This window comes from Hypanus sabinus, chromosome 4 (assembly GCF_030144855.1).
Source record: "Hypanus sabinus isolate sHypSab1 chromosome 4, sHypSab1.hap1, whole genome shotgun sequence".
In the NCBI taxonomy this organism is placed as follows: Eukaryota; Metazoa; Chordata; class Chondrichthyes; order Myliobatiformes; family Dasyatidae; genus Hypanus; species Hypanus sabinus.
This window is the reverse complement of record NC_082709.1, coordinates 39,286,644-39,308,089: the sequence shown is the minus strand read 5'-3', so window position 1 is coordinate 39,308,089 and position 21,446 is coordinate 39,286,644. Positions and strand designations below refer to the sequence as shown.

General features: G+C 40.7%; 1 protein-coding gene across 1 annotated transcript in view; it reads right to left on the bottom strand.

Moving 5' to 3' along the window:
- LOC132392675 (major facilitator superfamily domain-containing protein 6-like) overlaps positions 1–21,446 on the bottom strand; it is a 70,513-nt gene that overhangs the window by 29,395 nt on the left and 19,672 nt on the right. Inside the window, exon 2 of the mRNA XM_059966876.1 lies at positions 335–1,884. Within this exon, the coding sequence (XP_059822859.1) occupies positions 335–1,848 (1,514 nt within the window). The 5' untranslated portion in view covers positions 1,849–1,884. The remainder of the gene's footprint in view (positions 1–334; positions 1,885–21,446) is intronic.

The following is a 21,446-nucleotide window of genomic DNA, read 5'->3' as shown; positions in this document are numbered from 1 at the left end:
AAACAGAACTAAATAGCCCAAACTGAACAACAAAATTTGGACCAAATGCATAATTTCTATACTCTACATGCTTTGGGAGATGACTGATCTGGCTTGAGGAAAGCCAGATTTTAAAATGGATTCTGATGCTTTCAGTCATTCTCCCTTTGTGAAACACCAGTTTTCTCAGTTCTATACAGTCCACCATGACCTGGGACCTACTTTCCCTTGCACTCCTATTGTACAATGCAGAATTATGATCTGCAAGTAGATAGGAAATTGTAGCCTTCAAAATCCTGTTGTAATGCGAAGCGTGTGCCACATCAAGGAAATGGGAGGCAGTGCAGTAGCTTACCTAATGTGACCCACCAGTTCGATCAGCTTATGGCTCAGGAAATAGGCTGTCAGTTCTGAGATATGGCTGAGGACTGAGCAGATTCCAAAGAGTGTAGTTGACCCATTCAGATCTTCCAAATGCCAGTAGAGGAATGTGAATACAAAGCCGTAACCAAAGCCCATGAACCAGGCTACAAATAGCACAGAACCATATTGCACACTGCAAATTATTCTCAGCAGCACATTAAATTCAAATGTCCTTCTCTCTGTGCCCCTGGAAGCTTCAGCATTGCCATTGACTTCAGAACCACCCACTGAAGAATTCTGAGCCATTTGCTGAATTTCGATAGCATCTTCTCTTTTGTTCTCCTCAGTTTTTAAATGACTGTAATCAAATCTGAATTGGGTTGATACAATCAATGCTATAGACATCAAAACACCAAAAACAATAAAAGTTATTCTGTAGTTCTTATAATCTGTGATTTGACAACCATCACCTTCTATAAGGACATCAATGTGAGTATGGTCGATTGAGATGCCAACTGCCAGCATAGTTAAGCCCCAGCCTAAGGAGCCCCACATTCGCTGCAATCCGTATCGGTCTCTGTGTTTGCCAAGATATTGTAAAGTAACAGTGTCCACGATAGTGACTGCAGGAGCACTGAAAAACTCTCCAATGATAACAACCAACAGAATCAGTAGGAAAATATTTTCAACTTCTCTCAAGTCGTAAGTGATCTGTTTGTCTGCCTTCACTGTTGAGGTCAAGGTGGTAGTAGTGTACAATGTCCTGTTTGGATTTGTTGTTGAATTGTCAGTACCTGGCGCAGATCTTTTCTGCAAGATGTGATCTTGTTCTGCATTAAACAACGACAAAGAAATACCATGGTTTCCAACATATCCAAAAGGCTGATTGGGTAAAATATCTCTTTTATGTCTCTGACTTCTGTTGGAGTTGTTTTGAGTTGAGTGGTGTGTAGTCATTGCAGTAGAAATCATTGAGGATGTGGAGATATTTGGAGCTGCTGTGGTAGGTACTGGACTCCTTGATTCACACTTTATGCTGGCAGGTTTCACAAAACCAATTCCAAGGTTGAAAACAATCCAACACATAAGTGAAAAGAGAAGGACAGCCTTCCCTTTTCTAAATCGATCTGCAATTATTCCCCAGAAAGGTGCACTGCAGAATTCTATAAAATATCTTATTCCCACCAAGAGTCCATTTTGGCTGGCCAACATGCCAAGCTGCTTGTAATACACTGGCAGTAGTGGGATTAATGAACCGTAGCCAGAGTAGAAGAAGAAGTAGAATACTTTGGAAACAAGAAGATCATCACTAATCTTTATGCAACGTCTCTCCAGCCAGTCGGGTTCCTCTGCTTCTGCTGTTTCTGTTTCTAAGTGAGCAGGAGTGGAGGAGGATTCATTTCTTTCTTCAGTTGATAGTGTGTTGAAAGGCTCAGCAAGAATATATTTTGTCTTTTGTTCCTCTTCATCATCAGAAAGGATGGCAACTTTGTCTTCACTCGCCATTGTTACTTGGTGAGATGCTCAACTTCCAATAATATCCTAGAAGAGAGGAGAAAATACTTAGAACATTTGTGATATTTGCATGTAAAAGAACTACTAAATTTCACTTAATTCTACTATTGTATTTCAGGAAAACCTACCTCCTTCTCATACTGAAATATCAAACAGGATGGTTTATATTTATTGAGCATCTCTTTTTATTTTTATTTTTTTATTTGCTTTATGCTAAGTTCTCAAGTACAGTGTGGGAATTTGGTTGGAGCTAGCTTAGCATCCACAACTTTGCTATCTGTCATCCTTATCTTTTTGCCAGAGCGAGAGATAATTAGTACTTTAGTTTCATCTATTATCGTTGAAATATTTACTTAATTATGGTATTAGGTTCAAATGCAATCAATTACTCTTTTCTATCAATTTTGGAATACAAATACTGTACTTCTAAGTATTATTGATATCTGGGAAATGAAGTCAATCATTTTATATTGGAGAGATAAATTATGTGCATCTTTCTTGTAGTCAAGATCACCTGTTTTTTCAATTCTTTGTGGCCAACTTCTGAAACAGCAGACATACATGACAGTGTTCATTTCAGAAGAAAATTATTTTTGTTTTGAGTCTCCAATTACAGAGACAAACAGGCATATTTTATCATGTCGTAATAGAGAAATTTCAACAAGCTGAGGAAATTTAAAAAAATGCTTGAGGACTTTCATGCTATGGTTTTGTTGGCAAAGGCAGCTGAATGAACAATGCAGATTTAGGAAGCTTTTGGCTAGATTTTTAGACCATACTGTGGTAATTGATCTTGGCAGGGTTGTTTCAATTGACCTTAGTACACCTGGATTAGGGCAGGGAATTGGCCAAGTTCACTGAGTACAGTATTGTTAGAAGTGTTTGTGTATGTAAGATACAATCTTATCTGTTGGTAAAACAGATTATTATATCCCACTACTTGATATACATGTAAAGAATGTTCATTTAGTTTTAATTCAGTAAGAAATAAAGGAACAAAAAGAATAGAAAAGAAATTGAAGAATATTTTTAAAAAAGAACCTTCCTAATTAAAGAGTCGCCACCTGTCATAACAAGGCAGCCAGCAGCATCCATGTCTACTTGAACTTGCCTGCTTAATAGCAGTGATACATAATGCCAAATTCAGAGAAGCAAGGGAAATAAAGAACAAAGAACAATACAGCACAGTACAGGCCAGTCAGCCCACAATGTTGAGCCGACCCTTAAACCCTGCCCCCCATATAACCCTCCACCTTAAATTCCTCCATATACCTCTCTGGTAGTCTCTTAAATTTCACTAGTGTATCTGCCTCCACCCACGCACCAACCATTCTCTGAGTAAAAAACCTTCCTCTAATATCCCCCTTGAACTTTCCTCCCCTTACCTTAAAGCCATGTCCTCCTTTATTGAGCAGTGCTGCCCTGGGGAAGAGATATCTATGCCTCTTAATATCTTGTATACCTCTATCATGTCTCCTCTCATCCCATCCTCCTTCTCTCCAAAGAGTAAAGCCTTAGATCCCTTAATCTCTGATCATAATACATACTCTTAAAAACCAGGCAGCATCCTGGTAAATCTCCTCTGTACCCTTTCCAATGCTTCCACATCCTTCCTATACTGAGGCGACCAGAACTGGACACAGTACTCCAAGTGTGGCCTAACCAGAGTTTTATAGAGCTGCATCATTACCCTGTGACTCTTAAACTCTATCCCTTGACTTATGAAAGCTAACACTCCATAAGCTTTCTTAACTACCCTATCTACCTGTGAGGCAACTTTCAGGGATCTGTGGAGATGTACCCCCAGATCCCTCTGCTCCTCCACACTCCCAAGTATCTTGCCATTTACTTTGTACTCTGCCTTGGAGTTTTGACCTTCCAAAGTGTACCACCTCACACTTCTCTGGGTTGAACTCCATCTGCCACTTCTCAGCCCACTTCTGCATCCTATCAATGTCGTTCTGCAATCTTCGACAATCCTCAACTCTATCCACAACACCACCAACTTTTGTGTCGTCTGCAAACTTGCCAACCCACTCTTCTACCCCCACATCCAGGTCATTGATAAAAATCACTAGAAGTAGAGGTTCCGGAACCGATCCTTGTGTGACACCACGAGTCACAACCCTCCAATCCAAATGTATTCCCTCCTCCACGACTCTCTGCTTTCTGCAGGCAAGCCAATTCTGAATCCACCTGGCCAAATTTGCCTGGATCCTATGCCTTCTGACTTTCTGAATAAGCCTACCATGTGAAACCATGTCAAATGCCTTACTAAAATACATGCAGATCACATCCACTGCACTACCCTCATCTATATGCCTGGTCACCTCCTCAAAGAACTCTATCAGGCTTGTTAGACACGATCTGCCCTTCACAAAGCCATGCTGACTGTCCCTGATCAGACCATGATTCTCTAAATGCCCGTAGATTCTATCTCTAAGAATCTTTTCCAACAGCTTTCCCACCACAGACGTGAGGCTCACTGGTCTATAATTACCCAGACTATCCCTACTACCTTTTTTGAACAAGGGGAAAATGTTCGCCTGCCTCCAAACCTAGGGAACCGGCAGAACTATTGCAGGCAATTGGATGTGTCTTTAAACAACAGTATCAAAGAGCTGTTGGTGAATTAAATGTCAAGTCAGGCATAGAAAGAAAGAGGGAGAGAGCAATAAAAGTGAAAAAGTGATATTTTTAATATTTCCATTAAAATCTTAAAAGTGAAATTTAATAATTTTTGCAGTTAGACAGAATTAATGCTTCACATGATTAGAAGAGAACTGTGACTTAAATAGACAAAACATAACTTTCTGAGATAAATTTGCAACAAGTACACCATACAGAAACATTGTACCATTTGGCCTAACAATTCCAGGTCAGAAGCGAATAATGAATTTTGACTAAAAATCTAAAAAAAAACTCCAGGTGCTAGAAATTTAAAATAAAACTAGAAAGTACTTGAAATACTTCTAATGGTCAAGTCACATGTGCGGGAAGAACAGCAGAGTTAACATTTCATGCTGAAGAACTTGTGTTGATAAGATTGCTGAGTAAAACATTTAAAAATTTGTACTGAAGTGTTAGGGAAGTTTCATGGTGAATGTGAAGGTATAGCGGGTGTAAGGTAGAGAGATTGAATCACTTCTGTGCAGTGACATGCTAAGTTTAATAAACATGAAGCCAAAACTGGCATCTCTTTTAGGAAACTTGTGAAGGCTTTACAGAAGTGCAGAATGCATTCAACAGGTAAGAGCCAGTCAGTCAGAAACATGAGGGACTTCATTTCTTTGGATCGATTGGAGAAGCTGGAGTTCTCTCAGAAAGAGGAGACTGTAAAGAGATCTGATAGAGGTATCCAAAATCATGTATTGTAGGAAAGGTAAGACAGGATGGAAACTGCTTTCATTAGCAGGGGAGTCAAGGATAAAACACAGATAATTATTAAACAGCCAAAAAAGATATGAGGAAAACATTTTCTTTAACACGGTGAGTGGTTAGGATCTGTGATGCACCACAAGATGGTAGTGGAAACTGACTCAATTGTGGCTTTCAAAATAGTGCTTATTAATATCTGACATTAAAACAAGAACATTGCTAAAATAAGGGTGGAGATGGGAAAACTGGTATGAGCTAGATTGCTCTTACAAGCAAACAGTCCTTTATGTTGCAATCATTACTTGATTCAAATATTCACGGATAATTCATTCCCAAAACAAAGAAATTCCATTTGAATTAAAGTAGCAAAGAATAAAGAAAATTTACAAATGGTAACATTTCTAAAATTATAGTACTAAAACAGTAGCATTCTGCAAACGTTAGCCATTTTTTAAAAACTGGATTGAGCTATTTATAGCTACGTTTTCTCAGCAATTTGGCCCCATTTACAAAAAAAAAGTGTTGTCAAGGAAAGGCAGCTCTATCTCGCAATTTAATTTGACACAACATTTCCTCTGTGCTAAAGGAATTTCCTCTGAGCTCTGAACTGGTAATCAAAATGACAAACCCAGTAATACGTCACATATTTGACATTAAACAAGAGTATCTTTGCATTCAAATTCCTGTCTCCTGATGCAGACATTCTTCTCCTGGCCCAGTTGTAACAGATATTCAGAAAGGGGTGAAAGAAAGGCTTTTTAAATGAGAATGAAGTAGTGTCAAATTAACACGAACCTTAGGGTTCCTGTTCCTCCAGCCTGCCTTAACAGACTTGACTGATGTATTTTGAAACTATCCCTAACAACAACAGGAAACAGGTATGTGGGAACAGCAGCATCAGTGTGTCCTGTAAAGAGCAAAATCTAGGTCCAACTATTCCACATGGATGTAGATGTCCCAATCGCAGCAGAATCTGCCTACAGGAGACCAGTCTTGTCTTTGGACAAAGAAATTAAATAATCACAGGAAGACAATTATGCTCAACTACAAAGGATTTGCAATGAGTGAATAGTAGCACTCCTTTGGGGTTCAACTCAATAGCCATCAAACATGGATACAGGATCATACTAAGGTTTTTACTTATGAAATGTGTGCCACAGCAGCCAGCACAATGCACAGTGTGTGCCCCATTAAAAACTTTTCCCCCCCAAACTTCATGGGCTTTCCACAACAAAAGATGACCCTGGAAACCGTGAGGAAAGATGGTGCAAGGGGGACAGCAGACTCATAGATCAGTAGCATGGGTACTGGAGGCCTGTGTGCAGGGGATGGATAGGAAGAGAAATGTTATCTATGTCAGGCAGCCACAACACAGTTAGTGGTAGGGGTATTGTTGAGGCCTCACAGCACAGTCAAAGCCCAAGGATCTAGATTTCATACCAGAAAACATTTAATGTTGTCACACTTGTAGTCAAGATCTGTCATAAAGGCATCGAAAAGTACAGCACAGAAACAGGCCCTTCCAGCCTATGTTGATCCATTTAAACTGTCACCTTTCATTAAACTGCACCGGGAATCCCGCCGTCCATACCCCTGCCATCCATGTACCTATTAAAACTTCTCTTAAACGTTGATACTGAGCTCACATGCCCCACTTACACTGGCAGCTTGTTCCACACTTTCACGGCCCTCTGAGTGCAGAACTTTCCCCTCATGTCCCTTTAAACCTTTCATCCTTAACTCATAATCTCTAGTTGTAGTCCCACCCAACCTCACTGAAAAAAGCCTGCTTTCATTTACCTTATCTGTACCTCGCATAAATTTGTATACACCTATCAAATCTCCTCTCAATCTTCTACATTCCAAGTAACAGAGTCTCAACCTATCCAACCTTTCCATATAACTCAGGTCCTTCAGCCCAGCAATATCCTTGTAAATTTTCTCTGTACTCTTTCAAACTGATTTACATCTTTCCTCTTGGTAGGTGACCAAAACTGCTTACAATACTCCAAGCTAGACCTCATCAACAACTTATACAACTTCAACAATGTACTCAATACATTGATTTATGAAGGCCATTGTGCTCAAAGCTTCCTTTAAGACCCTGTCTACCCATGACACCACTTTCAATGAATTATGGACCTGTATACCCATATCCCTTTGTTCTACCACACTCCTTAGTGCCCTACCGTTCACTGTGTAACACCTACGCTGAATGGTGCTACCAAAGTGCAAAACCTGACACTTGTCTGCATTAACTTCCATCTGACATTTTACAGCCCACTTTTCCAGCTGGTCCAGATCGAGCTGCAAACCATGAGAGTATTGCTTGCTGTCCACTATACCCTCAGTCTCGGTGTCATCCGCAAAATTGCTGATCCAGTTAACCACATTATCATCCAGCTTGTTGATCAGAATCTGTTTTATTATCACCGGCATATGACATGAAATTTGATGTAGCTTACAAACAACAATGGCCCCAGCACCAATCCCTGCAGCATGCCACAAAACACAGGCCCCTAGTTAGAGAGGCAGCCATCTACCACTCTCTGGCTTCTCCCACAAAGCCAATGTTCAATCCAATTTACTACCTTGTCTTGAATGCCAAGCAACTAAACCTTCTTGGCCAGCCTCTCAGGTGGGACCTTCTCAAATGCCTTTCTAATGTCCATGTAGATAACAGCCACTAACTTGCCTTTATCAACTTTGCTGGGAACTTCCTTGAAAAACTCATTGAAGATTGGTTAGACATGACCAACCACACATTATGCCATGCTGACCTCTTTAATCTGTCCATGACTATCCAAGTACTTATATATCTGGTGCCTTAAAATACCTTCCAATAACTTTTACACAATGGATGTCAAGCTCACTATGATTTCCTGGTTTATTTATAGAGCCTATCTCAGCAGCTGAACAACATTAACTATCCTCCAATTCTCTTGTACCTCATCTGTCACTTGGGGTGATTTAGATATTTTTGCTAGGGCCCTGGCAATTTCTTGCCTCCCGTAAGGTCTGAGGAAACAGCTTATCAGGCCCAGGAGATTTATCTAGCTGATTTTGCCTCAAGACAGCAAACATCCCCTCCTCTGTAATCTGTACAGAGTCCATGAAGTTGATGCTGCCTTGCTTCAGCTCTATAGATTCTGTGTCATCTCCTGAATAAATACAGATGCAAAAAAATCCATTCACAATCTCTCGCTTTTCTTTTTGTTCCATCCATGGATTACTATTCTGATCTTCCAGAGGACCAATTTGTTCCTAGCAATGCTTTTGCTCTTAACAGATCTGTGTATCCCTTAGGAGTCTCCTTCACCTTGTCTACTAGGATAAACTCATGCCTTCTTTTAGTCCTCCTGATTTATTTCTAAAGTGGTCTCTTACATTTTTTTGTACTCCATAAGCACCTCATTTGTTCCTACCTGCCTATACCTGCTATGCACCTCTTCTTTTTTCTTAACCAGGGTCTCAATACTTCTTGAATACCAAGGTTCCCCAAACCTGTTACCTTTACCTTTCATTCTGTCAGGCATGTACAAGCCTTGTACTCTCAAAACTTCACCTTTGTAGGCTTCTCCATTACCAAGTACACCTTTGCCAGAAAACAACCTGTCCCAATGCACACTTGCCAGATCCTTTCTCAACTATTAAAATTGACTTTCCTCCAATTTGGAACTTCAAACCACAGACCAGACCTATCTCTTTGCATACGCACTTCGAGACAAAAGGCATTGTGTTTATTAGATGCAAAGTGTTTCCCTACACAAACTTTTGTTACCAGCCCTGCCTCGTTCCCTAATAGCAGATCAAGTATTGAACATTCTCTCATTTGGACTTCTGCGTACTGATGTTGGAAACTTTCCTGAATACGTTTGACAAACTCTACCCCATCTAGGCTTTTTACAGTATGGGAGTCCCAGTCAATATGTGGAAAGTTAGAATCACCTATTATAACAGCCTTATGTTTCATGCAACAGTCTGCAATTTCTCTCCCAGGTTTGCTCCTCTGTCTCCCTTGAATGTTGGGTGGTCTGTAATATAGCCCCATTAATGTGGTCATACCTTTCTTATTACTCAGTTCCACCCATAATCCCTCACGAGACAAATTCTCCAGCCTGTCCTGACTGATAATTACGGTGATATTTTCCCTGACTTATGTCGCCACCCCTCCTCCTTTAATCCCCCCCCCCCCCCCGCTCTGTCATGTTTAAAACAACGGAACCCCAGAATATTGACCAACTCTTCATGTAACAAAGTTTCACCTATAGCTACAATATCATAGTTCCAGATGCTGATCCAGGCCCTGAGCTCACCTGCCTTTTCTACGATACTTCTTGCATTGAAATATACACAACTCAGGACACTAGTTGCACTATGCTCAACCTTTTGATTCTTGACCTTGCCTCAGGTGCAGCGTGAAGAAACCTTTCCTCTAGAATATTAATCCCCCTCTAGTTCAGTTGCAAACCATCTCTTCTGTACAGGTTCCACCTTCCCTGGAAGAGAGCCCAATGATCCAAAAAATTATGCCCTCTTTCTGTACCAACTCCTTAGCCACCAGCTAATCTATATAATCTTCCTACTTCTGGCCTCACTAGCACATGGCAGGGGCAGCAATCCTGTGATCACAACCCTGGAGGTCCTGCCCTTTAACTTAGCACCCAACTCCCTGAACTCACTTTGCAGAACCTTGTCATCCTTCCTATATATGTCATTGGTACCCAAATGGACCATGATCTCTTGGCTGTTCATCCTCCCACTGAAGAATGCTGAGGACTCTATCACCACTGTTCTCCTCTTCTACCACTTCCCTTCTGAGTCACAGAGCCACACCACTGTGACTTTCCTCTGCTAGATCATCCCCTCCAACAGTATCCAAAGTGATATACCTGTTGTTGAGGGGGATGGCCACAGGTTGCGTAACCTCTTTCTCCTTCCTGACTGTCACCCACTTCCCTGTGTCCTGCACCTTGGGTGTAAATACCTCGCTACCTATCACCCCTTCAGCCCCCTGAATGATCTGGAATTCACCCATTTCCAGCTCCATCTCCTTAATGCGCTGAGTTACAAGTTGCAATTGGATGCACTTCTGGCAGCTGAAGTCACCAGGGATGCTGGAGGTCTTCCTGCACCCCCACAACCCGCAAGAGGAGCATTACACTATTCTGCCTGGCAACTCTACTGTTCTAACTGATCAAATATAAAGAGAGAAAAACAATAAACTATGGGGGGGGGGGAATTCTAACTACAGCCTTTTCCCTTCTGTGACTGAAGCCTCAAAGAGCTAAAGCCTCAAAACCGCCACTCGAACTCTGACCACTCCGACAATAGCCACTTCACTTGCCCCTGCCTCACTTTAATTTGTTCCTGCTAACCAATTCCAAATGCTGATTGGCCACTAGTTGATGCCTCTTCTACTGAATTGGCGAATCAGTATGAGCTACGTTTTCTCACACTTCCAAAGTCTAATGGACACAACTCCAAAACAACTTCCAAATTACTTAACCAAATTCAACTTCAAAAACAAACTTCCAAATTGATACTGCTCAATCCTCCCCTTAGCAAGAACATCAGGATTCTTTCCCAAGATTCTTAGGTTTGCCTCACCCTCAAACCTGCATGTCATAAGATTGAGTCAAATCATGTTGGTGGCATCTGGGACTGAGGAAGGTCATCTGCTCCCCCATGGAAATGAGAGGGACCTATTTTAGATTTGGAACATGTTGAATGACATATGCCAGTGCACCTACCACTCTGCTCCATCACTGGATTTCACAAGGTGTCCAATAAGGACCCTGCTTGCTGGACCTGTTAACTTTATATTACACCCCGCATAGCATGCACATAAATTACTTACTGGATAAATTTGTCACTTAAAATGATTTAAAATAAATTGAAATGTTTTCTTAATTCCTTAAAATATTTTATCTCTGTTTAGCATGACTTAGAGCAATTTTAATAGATCTTAAATATCTCTGGACATCATCACTTACTGCAAATGAGGTCATTCAGCACTTCCAAAAGAGAGTCTTTCAGTCCTATCTTATCCAGTGCTTTATTTTATCTATCTGGTACATCTCTGAACTGCAATTGGATAATGCTGCTTTCTATATCCTAAATTCACATCACTGGCTCCTCATACACTGTCTTCAACAATAGACTAGCCACTAATAGTTAGAGACCCAGACAGATGAACATGCTATTTTAAAGAGTTCAAAATGGCCCAAAGCCAAACAATCTGATCTTATCAAACAATAACAGTAAGTTCTGTTGATTTCACATAATTGCAGCATTTCACATCAAATAGGCTTCTGTCATGTAATTCCTGCTTGGAGAGCAAGAGGACAGTCAAACCTTAAGTGGATTAAACAATGCTATTGCAAATTAAGTAGAATTGAAATAAAGGTTTTCTACCAAATTAGTACTTATCTACTAAAGTGATGGCTGGGATATTCAGTGATCATTGAATTTGAAGTGTTTTGGTAGGCAAAACAAAAACAGCAGCCCATATATTTACATAAATTGTGACCTCACTGTATCTGTCACTGTAAGTTCATATCAAACTTGTTTGTTCATTATCACTTCCTGCATTACCAGCCATGACAACCAATACCAGCTGCTCTCTGGTTGCTCTTGGTTTGCAATATAACAAAAACATCTGGTGGATAAGTACTTTAACTAATCACTGATAGAACATCAGTTAATTCAAAGCACAGAAGCTGTTTTTCTGCTATTGGCTGTCTCTTCATCACAAAACATCTACATGCTGCACCAAGATAAAACCTACCAAAATAAAACGATCGTCACCATAGATTTACAATGGAGAAAAAAAAGTATCTGAGATGATTCTTTTTCAAAAAAAAATTGAGTCTATTCAAGTCAATGTCACAAAACTAAGATACATGTTGTCATCTCATTTCCAGAAGGTCCCAATTAAACATTAAATTTCAGACACCAGCCTATTTTTCTAAATAAGATGTCTGTTTTTTTTGCTTTAATGATTGTGAAACTTATATACAGTGATAGTCAAAGGAATATTTGATTTGATTTAGAATGCTAGAATGCTCCACCCTTTAAATGACATCATGAGGTTCTATTCTAGTGACAACACGAATAGAAAGTCCATCCCAAGGGGTTACTTCTCTAAACCTCTTGTGTCGCAGTGGCAACAATACAAGTTATGGGGGGGGGGGGAATTATAAAAGAAACTGAGAATATAATTTCCTGGCAAAATAACATTATAAAGTGAGCACCATAGTTCATGGGATTTAAATTTCTAGAATATTGATTATCCTATAATATCTTTTGCTCTTATTTGGAAGTTTAAAATACCATAAATAGTATATCTCAGTCATCATCAAAAATTGTTGTTTCCATTGCATGGTATAATGATGTTAGCTTAACATGATCATCTGGATAGACATCAATCTTGAATCTAAATCGGAATCTGAGTCAGATTTACTAATACAGGTTGAGTACCCCTTATCTGAAATGTTTGGGGCTGGAAGTGTTTCGGATTTTGGATTTTTTCAGATTTTGGAATATATTATGACTGCCGTCATTTCCAACTCTGAATTTATGTGCTACCAGCAAGCAGTCTTTCTCTTACACTTCTTCACCACACATATGTACTTAACAGTAAAAATTATTACAGACCATTGATATAGTGACAATATCATGTCGGGAGAAAACCTGAAACAGCTGCTGAACAACAGACAATGGCAGGTTTTCTGTCTCCACCTACTTTGCCATGTTTTGATTAAAGGGTTATAGCACACTATTTATATTTTACTTTATTTTTGGTTTATGTAAAGTACAAAAACAATCAGCATTGTAGACTTGTTCTGGTGTTAGATTTTCATCAGAGACAATCTTCACAAATTCATCAATGAATTTCTCTGCTGCTTCGTATCAGCAGACGCTTTGTCTTCAAAAATTTTCAAAACTTTAAAAACTTAATGTTGTGCCTTTTCTTAAATTTCTGCAACCAGCCTGCTGAATATTCACAATTTCCTTCAATTTTCAGTTTGTCATGATAGATCTTTGCTTGTTTCATGATCAGCATATTATTAAGCAGCATGTGTTCACTCCACTCTTCCAATATATGACTGAGATCTTCATTTTTTTTGTTTTATGCAGTGTTTTTCTATTTTCCATTAACTTCTCTTATTACATATGTGAGGTCACTTCTCAGAACTGCCCATGACGTGCAGAGACCTGCACCAGTGCTCAAAAAGTTGGAAGTTTTCGGATTTTGGAATTTTGGATCGGGGTACTCAACCTGTACTGACACTCGTCATGAAATTTGTTGCATTGCAGCACAGTGTGAAATATAAGAATTATTATTGTTTACAAGAAGAAATGTAAAGGTAAATAAGTAGTAAAAAAAAAGAGAGAGCAAAATAGTGAGGTACTGTTCATGAAATGTTCGGAAATCTGATGCTGGAGGGGAAGAAGCTGTTCCTAAAAAGGTGAGAGTGTATCTCCAGGCTCCTCTATCTCCTCCCTGATGGTAGTAGTGAGAAGAAGGTATGTACTGGATGGTGAGGGTCCTTAATGAGGGACACTGCCTTCTTCAGGCACCACCTTTTGAAGATGTCCTCGATGGTGTGAAGGCTGCTGCCCACAATGAAGCTGGCTAATTCTATAACCCTGGGCAGCTTTTCTGATCCTATGCATTGCAGCCTCCATACCAGGCAGAGATACAACCAATCAGAATGTGCTACATATTTGTATAAATTTGTTTACATCTTTGGTTACATGCCAATTCTCCTCAAACTCCTAATGTTGGGCCCAGGATAGATTCTCTGAGATGTTGATGCCCAGGAACTTAAAGGTGCTCACCCTTTCCACTGCTGACCCATTAATGAAGACTGATGTGTGTTCCCCCAACTTCCCCTTCCTGAAGCTCACAATCAGTCCCTTGGTTTTACAAATGTTGAGTACAAGGTTATTGTTGTGACACCAGTCAACAAGCTAATCTATCTCACTCTTCTATGGCTCCTTCTGAGATTCTGCTAACAATCGTTGTGTCATTGGTAATTTATAGATGGTGTTTGAGCTGTGTCTATCCACACAGCCATGCAGGTAGAAATAGGACAGCAGTGGGCTAAGACTACATCCTTGAGGTGCGCCTGCGGTGACTGCCAGTCAGGAGGAGATGTTATTTCTGATACACACTGACTATGGACTCCCAATGGGGAGGTCAAGGATCCAGAAGGTATGGAGATCCAGGTTTTGGAGATTGGTGATTAGTACTGAAGAATTAATGGTGAAATATTAATGGTAAAATTAATGAAATATTGTTAGTGATGTCAACTCTTAATGAAGGTGGGTATTGCAACAGCACTTCAGCACAACTTGGAACATATTGAGACTGGATGCAGCATTTTTACATTGTCCTTTAGAGATTAGTACACAGCACAGGAACAGGCCCTTCAGCCCACAATGTTGTGCTGAATCAATTAAATTAGTATTCAAATAGCTAACTAAGCTGATATTTTCTGACTACACATAGTCTATATACTTATATTTCCCTTGCATTCCTGTGTCTGTCTAAATATCTCTTAAGAATCTCTAAAGTTTCTGCCCCTACCACCAGTCTGTCTAAAAAAACTTGCCCCCCACATCTCTTTTAAAACTAACTCCTCTTACCTTTGTTACGAATGAGGAGAAACTCTGATGGGCAGAAGGGTACAGAATCGCCAATGCCCCCTCCTTTTGAGAATCGCAAGATCGCTATTATTTCGGGTCTGATACTCCGGAAATGAGAGAGATACACATCATGTCAGTGATGAGGGAGACAACACAGAATACACAAGGTGGAATGTCTCCTATTGACAAAGAGAGATTACTGCTATTCTTGCTTGAAGGAGGAATTGTGTATTGAGTACTGTACTATTCATTGAAACCCCTCAGGGGGCAGCCTGAGTGGTCTGGTGGAGGGATTGCATCATCCCAACCTGATTGACATCTGAGACCCTGTGAGTAGGGATTAAAGTAGGGTCTGGGCAATCACCCCTCAGACGCACCAGGAAAGACGCTACGAGACCGGGGGGGGGGGGGGGGGGTGCTTGTGTGTGTGTCCACCCTTGCCTGGGTGACGAGTCCTCCACGGAACAGTCCAGCTAAAGGACGGGGGGGTCATACGTGAATGGCCACAACAACAACAAATCAAAGGATCCAGATTGAAAAAGGAAAGTCGGCAAGTTAACAGCTGTTACTGCTCTCTCTCTCTCTCTCTCTCTCTCTCTCTCTCTCTCTCTCCCTCTCCCTCTCCCTCTCTCTAACAATTGCATCACAGCAATCAACAACGACTGCAGCCTGTATGAACTGAACTGAACTTTATATTTCCATCGGACAATTCATTATCCCCTAGACAATGATAGAGCTTATTTCTTATTGATTATTATTATACCCGCACTTTCAGGTTTAGTATTGATGATGTATATTATCTGTATATTTGCATTGATATTATTTTTGTGTATTGTTACTAATATATACTGTTAAAAATAGTATCATCAGACTTCAATGGATACTCCTATCTTTGCTGGTAAGACACCCAGTTACGGGGTTCGTAACAACTTGGGGCCTCGTCTCGAGATTTGATACCAAATTGGAGGGCCAGTAAATCGGGCTTTTAAGTCCAGACTTGGAGCTGGTTGCGCGGGTAGCCAGACGGGAAACCAGCAAAGATGGACATAGATGAATTTACACAAAACCCAACTTTGAAGGTGCTAGAGGAAGCCACAAAGACTGACTTGGTAAATATTGCAAAAGGACTAAATCTCGCAGAGATGAGGTCATCAATGAAAAAGTGGGAGGTGCGGAGGGCCATAACTCAGTATTATATTGAGAAGAATGTGTTTTCAGCTGAGGTATTGGAACAGATCCCTGAAAACGTACCAGCTATTGGGACGGCTCAGTTAGAGTTGGAAAAATTAAGGTTGGAACATGAAATTAAGTTAAAACAGCTGGAAGCAGCTGAAAAGGAGAAGGAAAGAGCTGAAGAGCAGAGGGAGCATGAAAGAACTGAAAGGGAGAAGGAGAAACAGAGGCAGCATGAGCTGGACATGGAGAAGTTAAGGCAAGAGAGAAGGGTCCAAGGGGTGGACCGAGAGGAGAGCTTTAATGTTAGTAGAGAGTTTAGGTTAGTACCTCCATTCGAGGAGACAGATGTTGATAGTTATTGCTTGCATTTGAAAAGGTGGCAGTGAATCAGAAGTGGCCCAGAGATCAGTGGGTGGTGTTGTTTAAAAGTGTGTTAAAAGGGAAGGCACAACGGGTATATATGGCGTTGTCTGTGGAGGAGGAGGAGTACAAGGATTACGAGGAAGTAAAACAGGCCATTCTTCAGGCCTACGAATTGGTACCTGAGGCATATAGACAAAAGTTCAGAGATTTAAAAAAAATTGTGGAGTCAGATGTATGCAGAGTTTGCCTATGAGAAGGGTGTGCTCTTGGATCGTTGGTGTGCGGCAGAAAGGGTAGAAGAGGATTTTCAGTGTTTCAGGGAGTTGATTCTGATTGAGGAATTTAAAGGTTGTGTTTTGGATGATATCCGGATGTATTTGAACGAGAAGCCAAACAAGTCCATATCAGAATTTGCCAGGTTCACAGATGAATATGCCCTAACTCACAAGACAAAGTTTTCCTCGAATGAGTTACCAGAAAGACCGTAGGGACGGTAGAGAAAGCCCGCTGGCTGAGGTAGAAACTAAACCCGGAGCTAGTGATAAAAATAAGGAGGAAGAAAGGCAAGATGGCAGGAGGGTTCCTGGCTTGACTTGATTTAATTGTGGAAAGGTGGGTCATACTGCATCTAAGTGCTTTGCTCCGAGGAAGGAGACAGGAAAAGGGAACGCAGCAGTCCCTTCAGAATGTATTGTGTTGATCAGTAAATCGACGAGAAAGCCCCAGGTAGATAGAATACGAGAGGGGCATGAGAAATCTATTTCAGAAGGGATCGTGTCTGTGAAAGAGGGAGAAACACCAGTTCCAGTGCGGATCTGGAGATACTGGAGCTGAGCAGTCATTGATTCTCAGTAAGGTACTAGATTTTGGTCCTGAGACAGGAGAGGTAGTTTTGAGAGGATTGGGAAAAGGGACAGAAGCTGTACCTTTGCATAGGTTCATTATAAATTGTGATCTGGTATCTGGACCAGTTGAAATAGGGGTGTGATCAGAATTCCCGAGAGAAGGCGTGGACGTCCTTCTTGGTAACGATTTAGCCGGTGGTAAGGTTTGGTCAGCAATGAAGCTGACAAGCAAGCCTGTAAGTGTTGAGGACCCGCCCCTAGGTTCCAAGATCTATCCCGCATGCACGATCACTCGCAGCATGTCGAGAAAGGCAGCTGAGAACGAGAGCAGTTTAAATCAGTCCAGTGTTGATTTGGCTGAGACCTTTTTACCGACCCTGTACCAAGAGGGGTTAGAGGGTGGTAAAACGGAGAATAGGGAGGTGAAAGAGAGTAAAGGAGAGGAGGTAGACCTACCCTTAGCCAGGAGGAAATTTATAGAGGCACGGAGTAAAAATGAGAAATATTTAAGGCTGTTAGAAGGTCCAGGGTTGGACATGGATGATCTGTCTGGCATGACCGAACTGTTTGAAGAAGTTGAAAATTCTAAATGCGTTCCTGATAATAAAATGAGGGCAGTTCTAGATGAAAAGGATGCCATTACCTTGAAGAAGTCTGCTGGGTTAGCGGATAAGGTTGTTTTAACCTGCAGGGTTGAGTTTACTCTGGAAGGGAGTTGCCCAGAGAGTAACTGGGAGGATCAGGGGAACTTAGAATTTGAAAAGGGGACTGGTATTGAAAGCCTGGAAGAGGCAGAAGTCCCGTTTGAGTGTGTTCAAGATGTGGATGCACGTGGTACTGAACCTAGTAATGAAACTCAGGAAAAGTCTGAGGTATCTGATTCAGTTAAAAAGGAATGCAGTCCTCTTGGGTCAGATGGACTTGGTTCAGTGAAAAAAGGGTTAACCTTGGTACTAGTGGGAAGTGAGAATTCCCAGTTGTTTGGGTTAGAAGGTGTGTTAAAAATTAGTGAGGAGATAAAAGGTGGTGAAGTGAATATTATTATTGAAGGAGAAGGGAAAAGTGTAGTTCCTAAATTGAATGAAGAAAAGTTAAAGTCTGGATTGGTTTCAGAAGCAGCAACTAGGCTGCAGAGACAATGACTTGGTAACAAGGTGCCTGTAAATCAATTACAGTTTGATTTGGAATGTAAAGGTGCTCCACTCGCTAATGTTATTCAAGGGTGTGCTGTGAAGAGGCAGACTTTGAAATGTTGTTTGGACAAAGAGGGATCGATTGCAGATATTAAACTGAAAACTAATAGAATGAAGGATCCTGAAGATAAAACTAACGACTTGCTTAAAAATAAAGAATTGTGTGGAAGTTCAGAAGATGGGCTAAGTTTGGAAAACATTGTTGATAAAATAACTCCTATGAAAGGAGTATGCAGAAGCCTATTCCACACTGGTGAGCAAGCTAATCACGTGGGAATTAACTGGAAAAGGGGTGAAGGTTGATGAAATGCCACTTTAAATAACAGGATCCGGTTTTAAGGATTTCGACAAAGCATGTAAATAATAAAGACAACCCCATGGAAGATTGACTGTTAAGTTTAAAAGTAAAATAAAGATCAGTATTTGCATAAACTTTTGTAATGCACTACAGAATAATCACACATGTATTGGTTAACCTTTTGTAACATATACGTAAGCTAAGATCACAATTCTATTGTTTTGTTTTGCTGAAGAAAAGGAATAAAAAGTGAGTGGTTATTAAATTGGAGTCTGATGCTATAGGAATTTATTAAGGTACAAGATATTAAGATATTAAAGGAAGTGACAATGTAATCACTAAATGTCTAGATGCTGAATTGAATGTATAACTGTATTACTCTGTAGTGAAAAAAAAACTCTTTTGTATTGTGTTAGATTCTGAAATTCTGAAAGACTCTGTATTAGTTAATTTTTCCCTGTGGTAAAAATCCTTAGAAGGATGGGGGTGTTACGAATGAGGAGAAACTCTGATGGGCAGAAGGGTACAGAATCGCCAATGCCCACCCCCCCCTTTTGAGAATCGCAAGATCGCTATTATTTTGGGTCTGATACCCCGGAAATGAGAGGGATACACATCATGTCAGTGATGAGAGAGACAACGCAGAATACACAAGGTGGAATGTCTCCTATTGACAAAGAGAGAGATTACTGTTATTGTCTCTTGAAGGAGGAATTGAGTATTGAGTACTGTACTATTCATTGAAACCCCTCAGGGGGCAGCCTGAGTGGTCTGGTTGAGGGATTGCATCATCCCAACCTGATTGACATCTGAGACCCTGTGAGTAGGGATAAAAGTAGGGTCTGGGCAAACATCCCTCAGACGCACCAGGAAAGACGCTACGAGACCGGGGGGGGGGGGGGGGGTGCTTGTGTGTGTGTCCACCCTTGCCTGGGTGACGAGTCCTCCACAGAATGGTCTAGCTGAAGGACGGAGGGGTCATACATGAATGGCCACAACAACAACGAATCAAAGGATCCAGATCAAAAAAGGAAAGTCGGCAAGTTAACAGCTGTTACTGCTCTCTCTCTCTCTCTCTCTCACAATCGCATCACAGCAATCAACAACGACTGCAGCCTGTATGAACTGAACTGAACTTTATATTTCCATCGGACAATTCATTATCCCCTAGACAATGATAGAGCTTATTTCTTATTGATTATTATTATACCCGCACTTTTAGGTTTAGTATTGATGACGTATATTATCTGTATATTTGCATTGTTATTATTTTTGTGTATTGTTACTAATAAATACTGTTAAAAATAGTATCAGACATTTCAAACTTTGGAAAAATATATCGTCTGTCCACTCTATCTATGCCTCTCATAATCCTTTATCAGATTCTTACAGCATCTGATGCTCCATAGAAAACAACCCAAGTTTGTCCAACCTTTTATTATTGTACATGCCCTCTAATCCAGGCAAAATCATGGTAAATCTCTTCTGCCTCCACCCTAAAGTCTCAACATCCTTCCTATAGTGGGGTAATCAGAACTGTATCCAGTAATCTGGATGTGGCCTGGCTGGTGTTTTATAAAGCTGCAAGGTAACTTCCTGACTTTTGAACTCAATGCCTCTTCTAATAAAAGCAAGTATGCCATATGCCTTCTTAACCACCCTATCAATTTCTGTAGCTACTTTATGGGAGCTATGAACTTGGACCCCAAGATCCCTCTGCTCATCAAGACTGCTAAGGATTCTCATCTCAACAGTGTACTGTCTCTTTGCTTTTGACCTACCAAGATGAAACACTTCATATTTGGACGGGTTAAACTCCATTTGCCATTTCTCCACCCATATCTGTAACTGATCTACCGTACATCCTGTTATCAGTCTTCTACACGATCCACAGCACCACCAATCTTTGTATCATTCACCAACTTACTTACCCACCCATCTACGTTTTCATCCAGGTCATTTACACACAAACAGCAGAGGTCCCGGTACAGAACACCACTAATTACAGACCTCCACCTAGAATAAGTTCCTTCAACCATTACCCTCTGACTTCTATGGACAATCCAGTTCTGAATCCTAATAGCCAATTCAACATGGATCCCATACATCCTTATCCACTGGGGGACCTTGTCAAATGCCTTACTGAAGTCCATGTAGGCAACATCCACAGCTCAACCTTCATCAGTCACCCTCGTCACCTCATCAAAAATCTCAGTTAAGTTAGTAAGACACGACTTGCTCCATACAAAGTTCAGAAGTCCAGCATGGACTCTGTAAACCGAAGGGCTTTGCCATGCAGCATCTGCATTTCTCTTTATTTCTGTCGAAAACACAAAATTGCTATTTACATTCATGAAAATAACATGATCATGTAATCATTCTAATTATAACCTCCATTCTCTGTTAAGTGCAATTGATGAAGGGGAATTATATTCCGTCTGAAAATTACACTGGTTTTCACAATCCTTAAACAAACCAGATAATCTGCTTCACACTATAAATAGCAGCAGCAGAGGTCAAACAAGTAGTGAAACAAAAAAATCTGCTTGAAAATTCACATTTTAAGCAAAGGAAACTACTCAACTAAATGACACTCACTGGCCACTTTATTGGGTATTTCCTGTACCTACTAAAGTGGCCACTGCGTGTATGGTGTGGTCTGTAGCCCATCCACTTCAA